The 18,707-nt window shown below is 40.1% G+C and overlaps 2 protein-coding genes across 5 annotated transcripts in view; one reads left to right on the top strand and one right to left on the bottom strand.

The window, feature by feature from the left end:
* Positions 1-3,812, top strand: part of nrap (nebulin-related anchoring protein) — a 30,280-nt gene extending 26,468 nt beyond the window's left edge. For both annotated transcript variants that reach the window (XM_088000950.1, XM_014973338.2), the window contains 6 exons: positions 304-402; positions 484-588; positions 677-784; positions 1,753-2,064; positions 2,910-3,065; positions 3,143-3,812. In XM_088000950.1, the coding sequence (XP_087857076.1) occupies positions 304-402; positions 484-588; positions 677-784; positions 1,753-2,064; positions 2,910-3,065; positions 3,143-3,415 (1,053 nt within the window). In that variant the 3' untranslated portion in view covers positions 3,416-3,812. The remainder of the gene's footprint in view (positions 1-303; positions 403-483; positions 589-676; positions 785-1,752; positions 2,065-2,909; positions 3,066-3,142) is intronic.
* Positions 3,813-4,276: 464 nt separating this feature from the next.
* Positions 4,277-18,707, bottom strand: part of dnmbp (dynamin binding protein) — a 59,923-nt gene continuing 45,492 nt past the window's right edge. For 2 of the 3 annotated variants that reach the window (XM_088000951.1, XM_088000953.1), the window contains 13 exons: positions 15,114-15,331; positions 14,427-14,523; positions 14,081-14,228; positions 12,987-13,004; positions 11,659-11,858; positions 10,827-10,957; positions 10,649-10,753; positions 10,441-10,569; positions 8,648-8,980; positions 7,815-8,003; positions 7,539-7,737; positions 6,228-6,865; positions 4,277-5,388 (listed from right to left, as the gene is read on the bottom strand). In XM_088000951.1, the coding sequence (XP_087857077.1) occupies positions 5,200-5,388; positions 6,228-6,865; positions 7,539-7,737; positions 7,815-8,003; positions 8,648-8,980; positions 10,441-10,569; positions 10,649-10,753; positions 10,827-10,957; positions 11,659-11,858; positions 12,987-13,004; positions 14,081-14,228; positions 14,427-14,523; positions 15,114-15,331 (2,594 nt within the window). In that variant the 3' untranslated portion in view covers positions 4,277-5,199. The remainder of the gene's footprint in view (positions 5,389-6,227; positions 6,866-7,538; positions 7,738-7,814; positions 8,004-8,647; positions 8,981-10,440; positions 10,570-10,648; positions 10,754-10,826; positions 10,958-11,658; positions 11,859-12,986; positions 13,005-14,080; positions 14,229-14,426; positions 14,524-15,113; positions 15,332-18,707) is intronic. The other variant, XM_088000952.1, reaches the window with a different exon arrangement.

The raw sequence follows: 18,707 nt of genomic DNA, 5'->3' as shown, positions 1-18,707 counted from the left end.
CAAACCTGTTTAAAACTGCATTTGATTAATAATAACTGGACCATTGACCAATATATCTGATGTGTATTTGCTTCATTATTTTTGACAAAATCTATTTTTTATTGCTTGATCCGTAATTTGATCTGAAATTTGCGATACAATTAAACTTCACTTATTTATGAAGCAATTTCTACTGAAAATGTTTCACAATAAAGCAAAAAAAAAAAAGGTTAAAAATAAAACATTATTCAAATCAGAGGAAAGAAAAACATCAAATCAAACGAGTTAAAACCTTATGATGTGATTTTTTTTTTCCTCCTGCAGAAGAAATACCGTCAGCTGCCGGACAGAATCAAGTTTACGTCGGTGGCCGACTCTCCTGACATCGTCCACGCGAAGACAAGCTACCAGCAGTGCAGCGAGGTAGAAAGAAGAAAAAACACGCATTAAATACATATTTTAATTCTTCCTTTAGCTGTTAATGTCTTTTATTGTGTATCGCAGAGACTGTACAAGTCTGGAAAGAATGACGAGATGCATAAATACACCTTACACCCAGACGATCCCGACTTCATCAGAGCCAAGATCAACGCTCAGCAGATTAGCGATGTAAGACTCTTTTAGTAAAGTAAATAAACGCAGATGATTCCTCTTTATCATCCTATGCTAAGATATTTCTTCTTTTTTCACTGTGAAGAAAGTTTACAAGGCCTCTGGAGAGCAGGTGAAAACGTCAGGCTACGACTTGAGGCTGGATGCGATCCCCTTCCAAACAGCCAAGGCCTCCAGAGACATCGCCAGCGACGTAGGTTTGGTCCAGAGGGCAAAAAGACGCTTCTTTTACTCGCCATCCAACATCGCGCTGTTGCAATAGAACGACTCCCTTAACTAAATGGAACCTGGGGTCGTTGGTATTATTCATTTAGTGCAGTGTGCCACAGTAAAGCGAAAAATAACCCTGAAAAACAACTAAAAAAAAAAAACCATTTCCTTGCTATTTGTGTTTGTTGTGCTACAAAAAGACCCGTTGCCATAGCAACTGACAACAACGCCACTATATGTTTCAGGATTTAACACCAATAAAACCACTGAAACATTTTCAAAACAAAGAACAGAACATTCAGTCCGTTGCAGTTTTATGGTTTTATCATTGATGTTTATTTTTGCTATTATTAATAAGTGATTGCCGTGGTAGATTAGCTGCCGCTGCTATTACCTAAGCTAACACAGCTGTGGTAGATTAGCTACCGCTGCTATTAGCTAAGCTAACACAGCCGTGGTAGATTAGCTACCGCTGCTATTAGCTAAGCTAACACAGCTGTGGTAGATTAGCTAATATAAACACCTGCTCTGCTGATGATCTGTCAGAGAGTTGGTGACTCGGTCGCCTTTTTAAAAATATTTTAACTGAATCGAAACACACCAAATTCTACAGCACATCTACATGTTAAGGTTGTCAAAGTCAAGCTAGCATAGCTGACCTACTTCCCTCGCCCTCACTACTTTTTTAATTAAAACTTTTACTGACATTATCTAGTAGCTGTAGTGTTGACAATCAGTAACAAAGCACTGCGTCCGTTTTTCTTTTATGTATCACACATTCATATACGATTTAGCGCATTATGTTGGTAGCTTAGCAGCTAAAACCAATGGTAGTCAACGTCAGCATGCAGTTCTTCAGGCATGTGTCACCTGATCAAAAATTACTTGTGCGTTCCTTGTTGTACAGTAGAATATATTGATGTCTAATTTAAATTTAATCTTTGTTCACAGCTCCATTACAAGGAGTCCCACCTGAAGGAGAAGGGCCAGCAGGTGGGGCTGCGCTGCGTGGAGGACGACCCAAAGATGGTCCACTCGTTGGCTGCCAGCAAGCTTCAGAGCAACCTGGAGTACAAGCGTCAGTCCAAGGAGGAGCGCGCCCGCTACAACATCCGGCCGGACCAGCCCGAGTTCCTGCTGGCTAAGAAGAGTCAGGCCCAGGCCAGCGACGTCACCTACCGCCGCAAACTCCACGACTACACCTGCGACCCCGAGCAGCTCACCGTCAAGCACGCCAAGCAGGCCTACAAGCTGCAGAGCGATGTGAGACGCCTGAGTTTTAAAACTACTCAGAGTTTAAACCCGGATCTAAAAGTTTCATAACAAAGACTGCTCTGGTTCGGAACTTAGTTTCTGAAACTTTCTCAAAACTTACCAAGTGCCTTCCGGACATTTACTGGGTATATTCCTGAAACTGCCTGGGTACTTGCCAAAAACTGACTGAATATTTTCCTGATGCTTATAGAGTACTTTCCTGAAACTTTCTGGGTACTTTCTGACACTTACTGGGTACTTTCCTGAAACTTACTGGATACTTTCCTGAAACTTACTGAGTTTTCTTGAAACTTACTGAGTTTTCTTGAAACTTACTGAGTTTTCTTGAAACTTACTGAGTTTTCTTGAAACTTACTGAGTTTTCTTGAAACTTACTGAATACTTTCCTGAAGCTTACTAGGTACTTTCATGACGCTTATGGAGTACTTTCCTGAAACTTACTGAGTACTTTCATTAAGACTACTAGATACTTTCCTAAACCAGACAGAATACTTTTCTGAAACTTACCAGGTACATTACTGAAACTGCCTGAGTACTTTTCTAAACATACTGGATTATTTTCATGACTTACAAAGTACTTTCATCAAATTGACCGTGGTACATTCCAGTTTTAATTTTCCAGTAAATTTAAAAAAAATTATTTGATTTTTTTCTGTCCAGCTGGGTTGCTGAGTGAACATTTATAAGAAATAATTTGAACTTTTTTATTTTAGCAAATGACTGCAATGAAACAAAGAGAGAAAATATTTAATACTCTAAATACTTTCTATTGTAGCCAGACATTGGTAGGTGTCTATTAAGCATTGTGGTTTTTCCCTTTTGTTTTTTACCAGGTGAACTACAAGTCTGACCTGAATTGGATCAGAGGAGTCGGTTGGACCCCTCCTGGCTCCCATAAGGCCGAGCTGGCCCGCCGGGCTGCAGAACTGGGCCTAGCTGAGGGAGTTACCGCTGACGAGGCGATTGCAAAGTACCAGCATATGATGATGGTGAGAAACGCAGCTAAAGATAAAAGCAAAAGACAATAAATGCTTCATTTAACCTTCTCTCCGTTTCCACCTTTCAGCTGCACCAGCAGCAGCAGATGGAGCAACAGCAGCAGCAGCAGCAAGAGGAGGCAGAGCAGCTGGAGACGAGCGAGGAGATCCAGAAAGGCATCAACATGGACGCCATGGAGGTCCTTCATGTCAAGAGGAAGAAGACGGTCCAGAAAAAATCCTCCACCGTCACAACTTCATTCAGATCCATGGAGAAGAAATCCTCCTCGTCTTCCTCAGCAGCTGCCATCCAGAGCACCGTGACAACAAACGTCTCTAGTAAAGCTCTAGAAAATGCATAGATTTTATTATAGGTGTTTATAAGATTAATAATGTGGATTATTTATAAAAAGGTGATTAAGTATGTTGAAGCAGGGCTGGATTTATGTTTGCTAGAGGGTTAAAGTACGTGTTGAACAAAAGGGATTTAGAGTAAAGGATGCGGAGTTAAAGTTTGTGCTTTTAGTTAAGATGGAAAATAAATAATGTCTGTTTAGTAACAAAAGCCGCACAAAAACCCCGACAGAAGCTTAAGTTTGATCATGCAAGGCAAGAACAAACCACCTGAAATAAACGTCACATTTTCGTCTGGCAGGTTCAGCTTTGTGAGTTTGTAACGATGTTTCCTGTAACTCAAAGCTGGGCTGAGAGTAAACGCTTGCTTTTATTAACACCCCAATAAAGGTTTTTCATCGCAAACGGAGTACCGGTTTCTTTTTAACCCAATGCAGATTGAAACAACACACACAAGTTAACTTAGCAATCCAGCAAATGCATTTATGCCCTCAAATCCTTGCACCACGTGAAATAAGAGTAACTAAAGCAGGAAATGGTAGATGGGGGGGGAAAAGGACAGATGGAAAGAAGAAAAAAGAGGACAAGAAAATTTTAGGCAAGTTGGAAGAAAAGAGAAATTGACTAAAAAAGGACAAAGATGTAAGAGTAGAAATACTTTATAAGATTTGTGTTTATGCAATGCACTGAAATTAAATGTAAGACTTTTCCAAGATGTGCAGAAACTCTGGATATTAAACACAGATTCTCATTTGATTATATAAAATCTAATAAAAATCTCTGAATAATAACCAGATCTGGTTATTTGTGATGTTTGGGTTCTGTAAACAAAAATCAATTTTCCCAAAAGTTTAAGTCAGGACACAAGCTTGTTCATCTGAGCAGAATTTTATTCAAACATTTTACTTTGGGCACCAAACCATAAGTTTCTATATACAGCTTTATTTGGCCCAAAATATACACGTTAATCAGGCCGCGACATTCATTACATGCAGCCGAGTTCAAAACCAGAGTTTGCAAACTCTTTAGTTTTACGTTTTGTTTTAAACGCCACACAACACTCCAAGCTGTTTGTTCTGCAGAAACCCCAAACATGAGGCTAGAAAAAGGCCATCATTTTATGGTTCTGCACTGTAACAGAGGCGCCAAAATAACCCAAAACTTTCCCGTTTCAGTCCTCCAATATTTATGTCAACATCGACTGTCCTCGGCGGCGGCAGAAAATGTGGAAATTCAGAAGTTTTTATCTGGGAACCGAAGGTCACACTGCAAAAAAAACTAAATCTTACATAGTAGTTTAGGTTAGTTTCTACTGCAAATACCTTGAAATAAGAAAAAAATAACTTAAAAGTAACTTTTTAGGAAGATATAAAGGCTTGTTTTAAGTAAATAATTCGTTACTAGATTATTCCACTTATAACAAAATTTAATTTTATGGAACAAATACATTTTCATTAATATTAAGGAATTACTTACTTTACAGACAAGCCTCTACATCTTGCTTAATTTTTCTCTTATTTCAAATGTGCTGAGATATTTGATACAGACCAAAATTACTTGGTAAAATGTCGTGTTTTTGCAGTGCAAAGTGCTCCTTCTAGTTCGTAAAAAACATCTTTAAAAAAAAAAGTATAAATAAAAATGCCAGGAGCGTGAGTTTGCAGTACTAGTCCTCCACGTCAAACCCCATGAAAACAGTTTCAGAATAAGTTACAGCAAAATGCTCGTTTTGTTCCGTTTTCGCTCGGGAAGTTCTCAAGGTCGCCGTGTCCTTGGCGAGGGAAGAGTGCGTTCATGTGTACTCGGACTTGCGGATGTAGTTGGAAGGCACGTATCCTCGTCTTCCTCCGTCGGCTTCCCCCAGCCACCACTCGCCGTTTCCGTTCAGGTCCTGGAACTCCAGGATGCGCAGCCGCTCGTTGGCGGTGATGCTCATCTCGTTAGCGCAGCGGGCTTTGAAGGAGTACAGCGCGTAGTAAATCTGAAAAACAAAACAAAAGGTCATTTTCATGTTCTTCTACATCAACTATCGGCAGATTTATTAATGTTAGAAATTCCTGAGGAGTAATTTCTTCCAAGAGTATTTTTAAATAGGTTTTATCACATCACAAACATAAGTTTCTACATATTTTAAGTAGGATCTTATGAAATTAACTGGACTAAAGTTGCATTTATGAGATTTTATTTATTTTTTTCTGAAAACATCAGAGATGAAGGACAAATCTGAAAGTTGCAGAACACTGACTGTAGAGGAAAGGAGTTGGAGAGCTTTCATGTGTTACAATGGCCTAGTCAAAGTTAAGATTTAAAGAATCTGTGGTGAGATTTGCAAACAGACACAGAACCTCTCCGTCCAACCTGAGTCTAAGCTGTTCCAGATAACGGCTGGGCGACAAATCGATTAACAAAGGTTTACATTTAATAACATTTTTTTTCCCAAATGAACTTTTTGGGTTTCTGTAGTTCCATAGAGTGATGTCAGCGCACACAGGGCGGCCATCTTGTTTCACAAGCGTTCTTTTACAGTTTCGGTTTATTTGGACTTTGAGTTCAGATCAACACTACGACAAAGATAAGCGTCAGGCTAAGTTTGCTAAGTTTGACACAGTCGCAGTAATACAAGAACAACAACAATAAAAGAATAAAGTCATAATATTTGGGGAATAAATTATTAAATTTGTGAAAACTCCAACACAAAAGGTAAAATTATTTTTATCCTACTGATATTATGACAATATTTTTGTAATTTTGCTGAAGAAGAGATGTGAGTAATTTTACAAAACTCACAATAAGGAGAGAAATCCAGATAAATTCCAGTACCTGATGACCGTCCAGTTCACTTTCTGGTTCTGGTTCTGGTTCTGGCTCGGCGTACTCGTCCCGGCTGTAAGTGGACTTCCTGGTTCCGTCCCCGTCCCTCCAGTGCGGTGAGCTGTAGCTCCTGTCTGCGTGTCCGTGTCGTTTGGACCTGTCGCTGTTCATCTGAGAGGACGACGAGTCTGTCTCCGAGTAATCCGACGTGTCTCTGTTCCTGCTCTCGTACCGCCACTCGTGCGAGTCTCTGTGCGAGCCCGAGTGCCGGTACGCCGGCTCCGAGTCTCTGTGAGCGCCACCGCTCCTGTGCGATGGGTCGGCGTAGTCTCTGCGGCTCGCGTGAGTCCGGGACGGGGAGTTCTGGGCGACGGCGTCAGGGTTGGAGGTCGCCTGGCCGCAGCGGGACGAGGCGGAGTCCAGCGACGGCTGTGGCGACGGGTGGCTCTGCGGCGCCGCGGAGTAGCTGACGGTGGCAGCGTCCTGGTTGAAGGTTAAAGTGCTGTTGCTGTTCTGGCGGGAGAAAACCGGGGAGGAGCCGCCGTAGCCGGACTCGTTGGACGACTGGCTCTCGATTGAAACATCCGAGTGGCTCCGGCGCGGGTTGTACGGTTTGAGGAAGGAGCTGTAGACGAAACCCTGGGTGACTGCGAAACAAAAATAAAAATGGAATGAGCTTAAAGATGAACAGCATAGGAAAGATATCTATACAATTAATTATGCACCAAATTATTCTTAAGTAATGGCAAAGTCTCAGCTGTTTTAGGGCCTCCTGTCACTTTAAATCCAAATAAGCTTCTGGCCACGCCCCCTAACTCAATATTTACACTCGCACGTGAAAATGGCTGCAAACAGATCAAGTTTATTTGTATAGAACATTTCGGCAACAAGGCATTTATGATCTGGATGTGGCCCAAAATGAAAAAGTAGAAGAACCAACCATAAGGCAGCAAATGGTTTCTGAATGTTAAGTTAATAAAACACTTGTCTATTCCAGCAGCCATTGTGAAGCGAATAAAATAAAATAATGAAATAAAAAGCGAGTAAAAGCAGCTGGAACTCAGCTCGTGTTGCTAGGTTACGGGGCTGGGTTCCGTTTGGGTTGCCAGGTTACAGGCTGGGTTCCCTTTGGGTTGCTAAGTAACGGCTCAGTGCCTGTGGAATGTGACTTAACATTCAAGAGGTTTTTAAAACATTCAATTATTGCTAAAAAAAACCCTAACTGGTTGTTTTTTTAGAAGCAGTTGAGACTCTAATGGAAAAATAAAAACATTCAAAACGTGAAATTTGCATAAAAGTTCCCCTTATATAATAATCTACCTCCGTTGTCAATCATCCAGCGGTTGTTGCTGCCCATCGGGTCCTGCTGCTTTATCACACCAACCAGGTCTCCCTCCTGAATCGAGATGTCCAGATCCTGAGCGGCGTTGAAGTTCCTCTCCGCCTGGTAAAGTTTCTCGGGAGCGTAGCCAGCCAGGAGAGCCGAGCGATGCTCGTCCGTTTGGGCAGCGAAGTTGGGCTGGAAAACATTTAACATTAGCGGCCACAGTACTTATGCGTTATTTATTAAGAACAAGGCAAGTCGGGTAAACTCACAAGTCCTTGAGATTGTTTCTTGGTGCTTTGCTTCTCCAGCGTTTTCTTCTCGAACCTCTTTGTGGTTCCGGCCGGCTGCGGCAGGTTCTCCGGGCAGAAACTGAAGCTCTGCAGCAGCTTGAGGACCCGGTGGTACTCCTCCTGAAACTGCGTGATCAGGTTTTCCCCTGCACCACCTTTATTAGAAAACTGGTGGGGAAAAAGGGGGGGGGAAGTATAACAGAGTCAGTTTTACAGTGAATGAAGCACTGAAGAATCAAAATCTGACTTTTTGTTTCATGATTTTGAGGAAAAATCTTAAAAACTTTAAGAAAAACAAAAGTTTTCTGTATTGGAATTGTCAAATTATAATGAAAATGTTGAGGAAATTTTGACCTGAAAAGCTAAAAATGAAAAACACTGATTTGTTTCCTGAAACCCTAACCCTTCCTCAAAGATTCTTCAAAATGTAAATTCTAATTTTTTGCTGTGATTATCTCCTCTTCATATTTGTAAATTGTTTAATATGGAATATTAATTTTGTCAAATCTCACACTACAAAAGACACAAAATCTTACCAAGTACGTACTAGTTTCTTGTGCAAATCTCTTAGTACGCTTAGAATAAGACAAAACTAACAACTAAATTTTCAGTAACATGTAGAGCTTGTTTTAGGTAAATAATTCCTTAAAACTGATTTAAAAGTCTTAGTTCCACTGGCAGATTATTTCATTTACAAGACATTCTTTTGTCAAGTTGAAAGAAACTAAGCGACAAGTGTACTAAGATTTTTGAAACTGAACAAAAATACTTGGTAATACTGATCAGCCGAACCAGTAGAACCAGCGCCCGACCTGCAGCAGCGGCCTCAGCTCTCCCAGCGTCAGCTTCATGAAGTCCTTCTGCGCCTGCGCGAAGGCGCCCACGCAGTCTTTGAACAGCTCCTCCGCCACCGCGTTGAACTTCCGCAGCTCGTCCAGAAGCTGCGCGTTCAGCGCCTCGTAGTTGTTGCGGGCCACCTGCAGCTCGTCGCGCACGCGGCGGTCCTTCAGCCGGTCCGCGCGCTCCTTGCAGTTGTCGTAGTCCAGCAGCTTGTCGAAGCGTTTCTGGATGAGTTTGTGCGGCCCGGCGAACATGACGAGGAGCTGGGAGAGAGGCTTGATGACCAGCGCCTCGGTGCGCTCCTTCTGCTCAGGACGAAAAGTGGATTTGGTCAAAAAAACACGAGTTTGACTCGAAGGCTACATTCACACTGCAGCCTGAAGTGACAAATCCGTATATTTATTTTAATTTTATTTATTTATTTTGCCTTAAGGCGACCCACGCTACTTGGAAATCCGATACGTATCCGATCTTTTAAAATGTTACCGAGTCTGAACGTACAGGTCGCATTCATCCCGACCTGAACGTCACTGATACTCGACAAACGTCACTATTCTGCGTCCCGATACGCGCAAGCTGGAAGAAAAAAACAGCAGCAATGGCGGACGATAACGAGGATTGAGTTGTTAATGTGCTGGCTCCGGTCGGATAACAACTTTAACATCGTAAGCTAAGCTCCACCGTTAGCATCCATGTTTACTTCCGCAAACACTGAGCACTAAGTTGTTTTTTTTTTTTTGTTGTTTTTTTGGCGGTTGGCAAAATACGTTACTTAAGCATTACCGCCCCCAACTGGTAAGGAGTGTGGACTACATGATGACGTAAAAAAATTATATCCTGTTTAATAAAAATCAAAAATTGCCTGATATTCTCTTCCTGAACCTTATTGCAATAGATAAACTGAGCACTTCTTATTTATGGCAATTGGCAAAACATCTTCTTCCTTAGATTTTTAACAGCAACTTGCATCCATTAGTTTTACACAATGCCATCTCTTGGATTTTATTAATCTTACGAATTCCCTTAATGACACCAGTATTTAAAAAAAATGAATACCATCCCCTTTCCTTTATTGCTATTTAACTGAGCAACCACATTCTCAAATTTCAATTCCCTATTAAAACCTATTTCTATAGTCGGTAATCTTTGATTCACATATTTCCTACGGCTAATAAAAACATGTTGCATCGTTTCTTTAGTATTACACCAATTACACAAACCAGTAATAAATTTCCCCATCTTAAAAAGAGTGCCTTTCAAAAACTATTCCCAATTCTTATTCTATTTATACTTATCTTCTCCATCCTGTTTATTCCTCTAATTCTTAGAACATCAGCTGTATTTTGTATCTTAAACACCGCATTTTCTGCACTGGATTACAAGGCGCACTGTTGTTTTTTGGTAAAATTAAAGGCTTTTAAGTGCGCCTTATAGTCCACAAATTACGGTAAGTGTCTTCCACTTATTTCATTATCCCACCTCATACTCCATAACTTCTACTTTCTTTCCAAACTACACTTTGGCCTTCAGATTTAGATGACTTTAACACTGAGCCGCTCTCTATGTGTGACGTCATGGCGCCCTCTACTGCACATGCGGGACACTTTCAGGGGGTTTGCAGTTCACACTGGAGATCACATACAGGTCGCATATATTTGGAACATCAGATTCCACAAAGGAAATCATAAAAAAATCAGATTCGGGTCACTTCAGGCTGTAGCGTGAACGTAGTAGCCTTGGTGAGGCTAACGGGTCGTTTACTCACAAACTGAGTGAACTGCTTGTCGCTGATGCAGCGGTGAGCTCTCTGGAAGCCCTCCGGATCCAGAACGCTGCGCTCAGTGTAGATGTCAACGAAACTGATGGCAGCCAGGACATTCACAGACGCCGATTCCTGCACGGAAATTCACCCAGGCGTCACGCTCAAGCTAAAACGTAAACGTAAAACAGACTCGTGGGGGTTTTCCTCCTACCCTGATGTGCTGCAGGTACATGGAAACGTCTCTGATGAAAGACTTGATGAGCCTCTCCTGCAGCCTGAACTTCTTCTCTGCATCATCAAACTCTTCACTTTTAATCTAGGGAATTAAAGAAATTAAACGTTATTTAGGCCTCAGGGACACTCGAGTCAGAGCAGAACCAGAAACGGACCTGAAGAGAGATTCCTGTGAGGTGCTTGATGTGGCTGCTGACGCGGTTCGACTTCTTAATGATGGAGTGAACGCTCAGCTTGGCGATCTTGTCTATGAAGGATTCCTCGTCTCCTTTCCTGTACTTCACCACTGTGGACAGCAGGGGGAGAACTTCAGAGAGGATGATCATGGAGCCCAATCAGATGAAGTTACTTAAGTTCCCTTTGGGATCAATAAAGTATTTTTTAATTTGAATAATCTATGATGTCTTGCAAAAGCAGTCATCATCTCTCATGCTACAGAGACAAACTTTAATCGGTTTTATTTGGATTAAATGGTTTAGATCAGGGGTGTTCAAAATGTGGTCCGAGGGCCTAATGTGGCACTTGGAATGATTTTTTTGTGGCCCTAGATAGTAAAGTTTTTTATATAAAGTGTCTTGAGATTACATTTGTTGTGATTTGGCACTAGATAAACTGAATTAATATTTTGAATAAGATTTTCAGACAAATTAAAATCTCCATAAAATGAAAAATATTAGGTGCAATACAAAGTATTAATAATTTCACAGTAAATCTAACAGCAACTTTCACTCAAAAAAGCAAACTTTTGTGCATCTATTTATTACACTGATTTAAATACATTAAACATTTTAAAAGCTGCTGCTGACAAGAATCAGCCACAAAAATTAGGGAAAGGTTTACCTTTTTTCCTCTTACTATGGAAACTTGCAAGGATCTAGAAAATCTTCTTCTCGAACAAAAGTCTAATTTTTGAAGTCTGACTACATTCTTTCTGTTTTATTGCTGAGCAGGTGAAATAAAATAATCGCCCCGGTAAAATGAAGTTACCCAGATCCTTCCTGCGCTTGTACTCGTTGATGTTGACGTTGATCTGCTTGATGGCCTGCACAGCCTGGGTCAGCTGGTGCCGGTCCGGGTGATTCTCCGGCGTGGCGCCCTGCAGCTCCGACAGCAGCAGCGGGTAACGCATCACCCGCTGCACCGGCTTGATCAAGAACGAGCCCAGGTTGATGTAATTTGTTTTACCCCTGCAAAAGAGCCAGAAAACATTCATTATTTATGAAGCAAATTAAAACATGTAAAAGTCAAAGGTTTAAAAAGTCAGAAGGATCACACAGAGTCATCATGAGATCAGTGATGGAGGAACATATGGAGCCATCATGGACGAACCAATGATGAGCACTTCATCACAGGCTTGTTTCTGATGATGACCAAAGCTCTGATTGAGAGGCTTTGAGGGGAAGCAGAAGAAACTGATTTGCTTTAATGAAACCTACAGGACAAAGTTTTTACTTAAACAGCTAGAGGACTTTATGACGGCGCGTCAGGGCCACTGCAGAGAGAAAGGAAAATAGAGGATTCAATTTCTGCCAAAAGCTCAAATGCTGAGATTAGTCTCAGACATTTCCAAATTTTTTTTTTCTATAACATTTCTGAGTTTGAAAAGTCAAAATTTGCTAGAAAAAAGTTAGAATTTTTGATATTAATTTCAGAAATGGATTGGGGGGGAAAAACTTGGAAATTTCTGAGTTTGAAAAGCTGAAATTTGCCAGAAAAAAACCTCAAATTTGAATTTTCAAACTTAGAGCTTCCAATCCAAAACATTTCTGAAATTAATCTCAAAATTTCTGAGATTTTTCTAACAAATATTTTGATTTTTGGAGCCAAGAAATATTCCTGCATTTTCTACAAAATTTCAGATTTTTTTATTTTTAAACTTGGAATTTCCAATCCAATTTTTTTTGTTGCCTTTTCTACAAAATGTCTGAATTTTTTTGGCAGTAATTCACTTCTTTTTTTTCCCTATGTATAATGGCCCTAACATGACAGGAATTAAATCCTTTGTTTTCTGTTTAACAAATCGTAACTGACATGCAGTTCCTCTTTCAGTCCTGTAGGTGGCATTGTTTCCCAGAATCAATCTCATGCTGCCCGTTTCGAACAGGAGGACGTATTACAGGCCAACAGAACCACAGGAAACACATGCAGACACAAAGAAGCAAGTCTGGATTCAGCACAGCTGTTTTTAAAGGTTCATTTTCACTTTGAGCACAAACACAGAGGCCATTTTTAAAGGAGGGTTAGTGAGCAGCAGACATGCAGTCAGGACGGCTCCCAGGCTGGAAATCATGCCGACATTCATTAAGTAGACTTACTGATTTCGGTATATCGCCCTGTTGAAAGGAAAGAGGTAGAAAGATAACATAAAAAACTGTGTTTAAAGTGTAAGAATGATGCAAGTCTTTATGTTGACAGATGTGACAAAATCTCAAACAAGAGATTAAAACTAAACCTGAGAGATTAGGAGTTACAGATTTCTCATTTAAAGTTGGGGCAGAAGCCCAAAGAAGCAGTAAAAACATTGGGTGTGGGTAACATGACCTTTTCAAGTATTATAAAAACATTCAAAAAGTATTGTTCGCATGAAGGAGATAACTAAAAGTTACAAAGTGATAATAAAAACGTCAACTTTGGCCTAGATACGAACGACAGTCATTTTCCTTTTGTTTACGGAGCCGCAGCCTCTTTGTTCCAGCAGCTTCCTGTTCGCAGATCGAGTGTTTGTCTTCAAACGCGACAATAATTCACTGAAAGTCAGAAGTCTGCTGAAGAAACTGAGTCACAGACGGTGAAACCGGACAGGAGGAACGAGGCCGGGCGCATTCCTGGGCTGCTCCAGATGACTGACGCCAGAAAAACTAACCGCTGCAGCTCTGAGCACGCCGACGTCTTCAAATGAACCAAATATTAACCGGAACTGGACTATTCTTCTGCTACGATAAACCGTCAGAACCTTCGGGTTTTCTAAGTGGACTTAGGAGTAGGAAAATATAAGGTCTGAATCCTATATATGCTTTTTCCTGGTCTATAAGATCTGTTTTCTGAACTTGGAGTAGTTCAGCATTAATAAAATCAACATAAACAGAGCAGTAAGGTGTTTTATCATGCAGTCTCCAGGCAGAGTTTGTTACATCCAGGGTATTCCTTGTTAGCATAACGCAGCTGTTAAACCTCAGAAGGCGGGTGGATGATTCCTGCTGCCGATGATTTAAATCAAATGATTGGATCAAGACTATAAAACCCACAGCAGCCACTAAACCAGGCGTCTGTGTGGAAGGCCACTCCTGCTTCTTTTGTTTCTTTTAATATGAATGAAGTGCAAGTTCATTCATAATTTCCTTGCAAAAGTCAAAGGTGAAATTTAAAATGTGATCTTCTCCATGTTTAAGACGCCGTGTCCGCCGCTCACCTCAGCCTCTCCAGACACTCCAACACGTGAGCCTGGATGCTTTCCTTCTTCTCGTAGCTCTCCAGCAGGGAGATGGCGTCGTCGTGGTTCTGGCAGTACAGCTTGTACACTTCCTCCAGCTCAGCTTTGAAATTCAGAAACACGACTCCTGACAGGACAGGATGCAAAAGTGTTATGAAATGTGCTTTGTTTGAACAAAAAGACAAAAATAAGGGTAAAAATTAGTTTAAACGGGACTCGGAAACACTTTTCAAATGGCTTCCAAATCTCGTGAAGCCGGTTAAAAACAGGAAATGTGTTGAGCTGTAATCAGAATTTAGAAAAGACGAACTTTAACAGCCCTTACCTACGGATTCTGATTCCTGTAGTCGGTCTAAGAGCCGCTTAGAAAGCTCAATCACAGAGCTGATGTTCCCAAAGAGCCCCTCAAAGTCCACTTCCACCTGGTGAGGTAATTTACTGGACCATTTAGATCATTCATGAATACAACAAAACGTTATATCTACAGTAAAAATCTAAATATTAGAAAGATTAAACTTTTAGAAAATGGTCATGTAACTACAATGGAGCATTAGGGCCACGCTAAGAAAATAAAAATAAAAACAAAAGGATTAAGTCAAAATAATACGACTTTATTCTGGTACTATGACCATTCCAGTAATATGACTTTATTCTCATTTTGATTTTCTTCTTGTAGTTTTTAGACTTAAGATTCATCAATTTTATACTTGAAGCATTATGACTATTCTCATAAATTAATGACTTTATTCTCATAATTTAATGACTTTATTCTCATAACTTACTGACTATTCTTGCAAAACATCTTTATTCTTGTATTATGTATACACTTTATTCTCACAAGTTTATTCTCATGAATTTATCATTTTACTCTCATGATTTTATGTCTTTATTCTCTTAATTTAAGGACATTATTCTAATAGTATTCTGACTATTATCAATTTAATATTTTGTATTTTTCAGTTTCCATCATACGTGGCTTTATTATAGTGTTTAAATGCTGTTGAATTTTTACCTTCCTCTCCTGCAGCGGCACAATGATCTCATCGATGCACATTTGCAGGTCGTTGACGTAGTCCTCCTCGGTCTGCAGCAGCTCTTCAATGACCTTTGACCTCTTCTCCAGCATCCTCTGCTCGGGGTCCTCGGGGTCGGTGCCGGCAGCGGGGGCTTCGTCAGAGACCGGGCCGGAGTCCACGGGTTTGGGCTGCTGCGACGACAGCAGCGTCATCTCTGGAAAGTCAAGATTAAACCTCTTTAAGATTCACCTCTCGGCTGATATCTGAGATTAGACAGGAACAAAACAATCGGCTTGTTGCAGAAACAAAAGGAGGAATAGTTTCCCAGCCCACGTATCCACTCGTTTGTAACCAAACAACCCTGTACCCGCCCACCCGTTCCGCCCCAAACTCCTCGCCTCGTCCCGATAGCGGGTCGGCGGCGGCGCTCGTCTGTGGGGAGGCCCAGGACTGAGGGGAAGGCCTGGATCACGCATCGCTGCCTTTCATGAATAGAGACAAAACCGAAGTGGACTCGGGTTCTTTGTGAGCGGCACAATGGGTTGTGACAGCGACCGCAGACGTACGGTTTGCTCTCAGGAACAGAGCAAACTTTAAAGCTTTTTCAGGATGCATGTGCTGCTCATGCATGCTGATAACTGTGTCCAATCCGTCTGGATGAGGTCAGATCTGCATCAGGGAGTCGTTTTCCCAACATGAAAACAGATTCTGGTGGGAGTAAAATGCAACAAAAAAAGAGAGACATTCAGAGAAAATCCAAAACTCTGAATCAGTGCAGCAGATTCAGAGAAATTTGGGCCAATTTGGGAAGAAGAAGCAACGAGTTCTGGGTGTTTGAGCAGTTCGAGGAGGAAAGTCATGAATTAAAGTCCTGATAGAACCACTGCTCTCCATGAAGAACCTTTCTACTGAAATCCTGCAGGGAAGAAACTCCCAGAAACCAGAGACACACCGATCCAAAATCAATATCCAAACCAGTATTTAAAAATATTCTGGTATCGGTGACAATGTGCCCGATCGACAAGGGCAGATCTATTAAGTCTAATTCTATGCCTTATTATTTATTTTACATTATATGTAGAATAACTAATTACACTTTCTGAGCCACTTTTTGTTGCAGTTTATTTTTTATCAAGCTTGTTTTCGTCAATCAGTTTCTATAATATTTATTTTAAATCGGCTGTTATATTCCTAATTACACTGATTGAACAGAGGAAAGTTGTGTTTCTAAATGTTTTGAACCAAACTCATGAAGCTTTTGGTGCATCAGTGCAGAGTTATGAGATAAAAAATGCAATTCAGCTTTTTTATGTCTGCGTTTAAAAAAAGAAAACCTGTTTTTCTGTATCGGATCGATATCGGCGGATTCTAAACCTCAAATATGGGTATCGGTATCAGTAGAGGAAAACAGTGAATCGGTGCATTCCTATGAATATCATAGGAATGCATGTATCTTGTAAATGAGAAACAACATGATGTAATCAACAAAAAATAATAATTTTGATGTCATTTTAACATATTCCACTGCAAGCGAGCTCTTATTTTGTAATTCTGTATTTTGCACTAAAACGTCATTGATCTGTTTTGGGTCAAATAACTAATTTATAGCCATTTTATTATTTGTTGTCACTACAATTGATTTTTTTAATCTATAATTTGTTGTTTATTCAATAGAAAATGTAGCTTTTGATATGTTTTACCTTCTGTTTATTATAAGTTGGCAGAAATTGTTCCCTCTATTTTCTACCAGACGTTTAAATTCTTGCTGTTCCAAACTAAATCACCAATAGTTTTAAACAATCAAAGCATTCATGATTAAACAATGTGAATAGAGTTTGAGACAAATTGTTTAAAAAGACATTAAACACTCCCTTAACCACTTAGATGTCAATAGTTTATGATTAAAACGAAACGATTGAGTGAAAATGCTTCAGTTATTCTATAGATTGTATATTTGCAGCAAAAGTTACCATTTTATCCAATCTTATTTGACATTTTAATGTCCATTTTACAAGTTTTTAATGAAGATTTAGGTCAAAATCTTTATTAAACAAAGGCAATACATGAAAACCCAAGAGATTAGTAACCTGTCTCATCATGTTGCAGTTTATATCCAATCTGTAATCTTCAAAGCTGGACAAAAACATTTAAGCTTGTGCAATGAGAGATCTGTGTTTGAACTGAGCAAACCCCAGTGTGGAGACATTAAATGGAGCAGAGACCTGACCCAGACAGGACCCGGGTTCTGGGTACGGGTCGGTGCAGACTGAGCATGTGCAGGTACCTGTTGCCATGGCTGCAGGTGACGTCACTCATCTCCTTCGAACAGATGCTGTCAGAGACTAACGACGTTAACTCTGCTCATCATCCCTGACAACAACAACGTCGCTTCCCCTTTAAGTATCCAGAACTTGGCAGGTCACAGGTAGCAAAAATTCAACCTTTTCCAACTAATTGTTGGTCGTTTTATCACACAAAGGCACAAATTATCACCAGAACAATGCAGGAGGTTTCTGATCCGCTCCCTGCTCCCGTGACTTGGCAGAAGCTCAACTCAAATGAGCTTTTCTCGTCGCTTCAACCCGACCGGCCAGCACTTCCTCCGCCGGTCAGAAACTGGTTCACTAATTGGGTTTCTTTTTCTTTTCTGTTTTTTATTTAGAAGTCACCCTGCAACCCAATGCAGAGGGAACGGGAAAACAATGGACTCGGTATCTAATTGGGATCAATCGCCTCATTCCCACGTTTGGCGTAGAACGAATCACACGCTCCGATTCACAGTCTTCTAAATATGCAACAGTTTCCATCAGAACCAACCTGGGAAGGCTCGTTTTGACCCAGTTTACCAGAATCTCTTTGTTTTATATAAACTCACACACAGTGTACCGATTCAACAGCAGTCATAAATATATTCAATTTTAACTAATTTCTGCGGCAAATTCTGTACTTTCTAATTAATTTTGCAGTAAAAATAAATTGGTAAATTAATTTTCATTATACAGTGATTCAGTCTGTATAATGAGGAATCGGTAGATATTTTGTAACCGTACTTCCTGTGATTTCCCGGTTATAGCTGACTGAATCCTGAACAGTAAACACTCGAAACGGCAACAGAGACAGAACAAACTGTACTTTATACAACATGAAACCGAAGCAATGGTCTGCGGTTTATCATCTTTCTTTATCATCACAAAAAGGAAGTTTGTCATTGATGCTTTTTTTTTGCTTTCTATGTAATAAAAACTTTAAGTCTGAGCATATCTGGACGTATATAAAACACCAACATTAAGATAAAATAGACAAATCAGTACATATGTTAGTCTTTAGTAAATACATAAAAAAATATTTAAAGAGTCAAAAATTATATGAATATAATTTATAAATTTAATGATTAATGAAATCATATAATTGGATCAAAATAAAAAAGTAACTGAATTTACTATATATATTGAGTTTAATGAGCTGATAAAGCTGATTAATAAAATTTACACAAGGAAATTAAAAAAACAAGAAATTACACGCGTTTCATAAATTAAATGCAATCTATGTCCTATTTTAAGAGTATTACTTAATTATTTCAAACTGTATAC

The sequence above is a fragment of the Poecilia mexicana genome, unplaced genomic scaffold, assembly GCF_051168715.1.
Source record: "Poecilia mexicana isolate PSO_F unplaced genomic scaffold, ASM5116871v1 scaffold_19, whole genome shotgun sequence".
Taxonomy (NCBI): Eukaryota; Metazoa; Chordata; class Actinopteri; order Cyprinodontiformes; family Poeciliidae; genus Poecilia; species Poecilia mexicana.
Note: the sequence above shows the minus strand (reverse complement) of the source record. Positions and strands in the feature narration are given on the sequence as shown.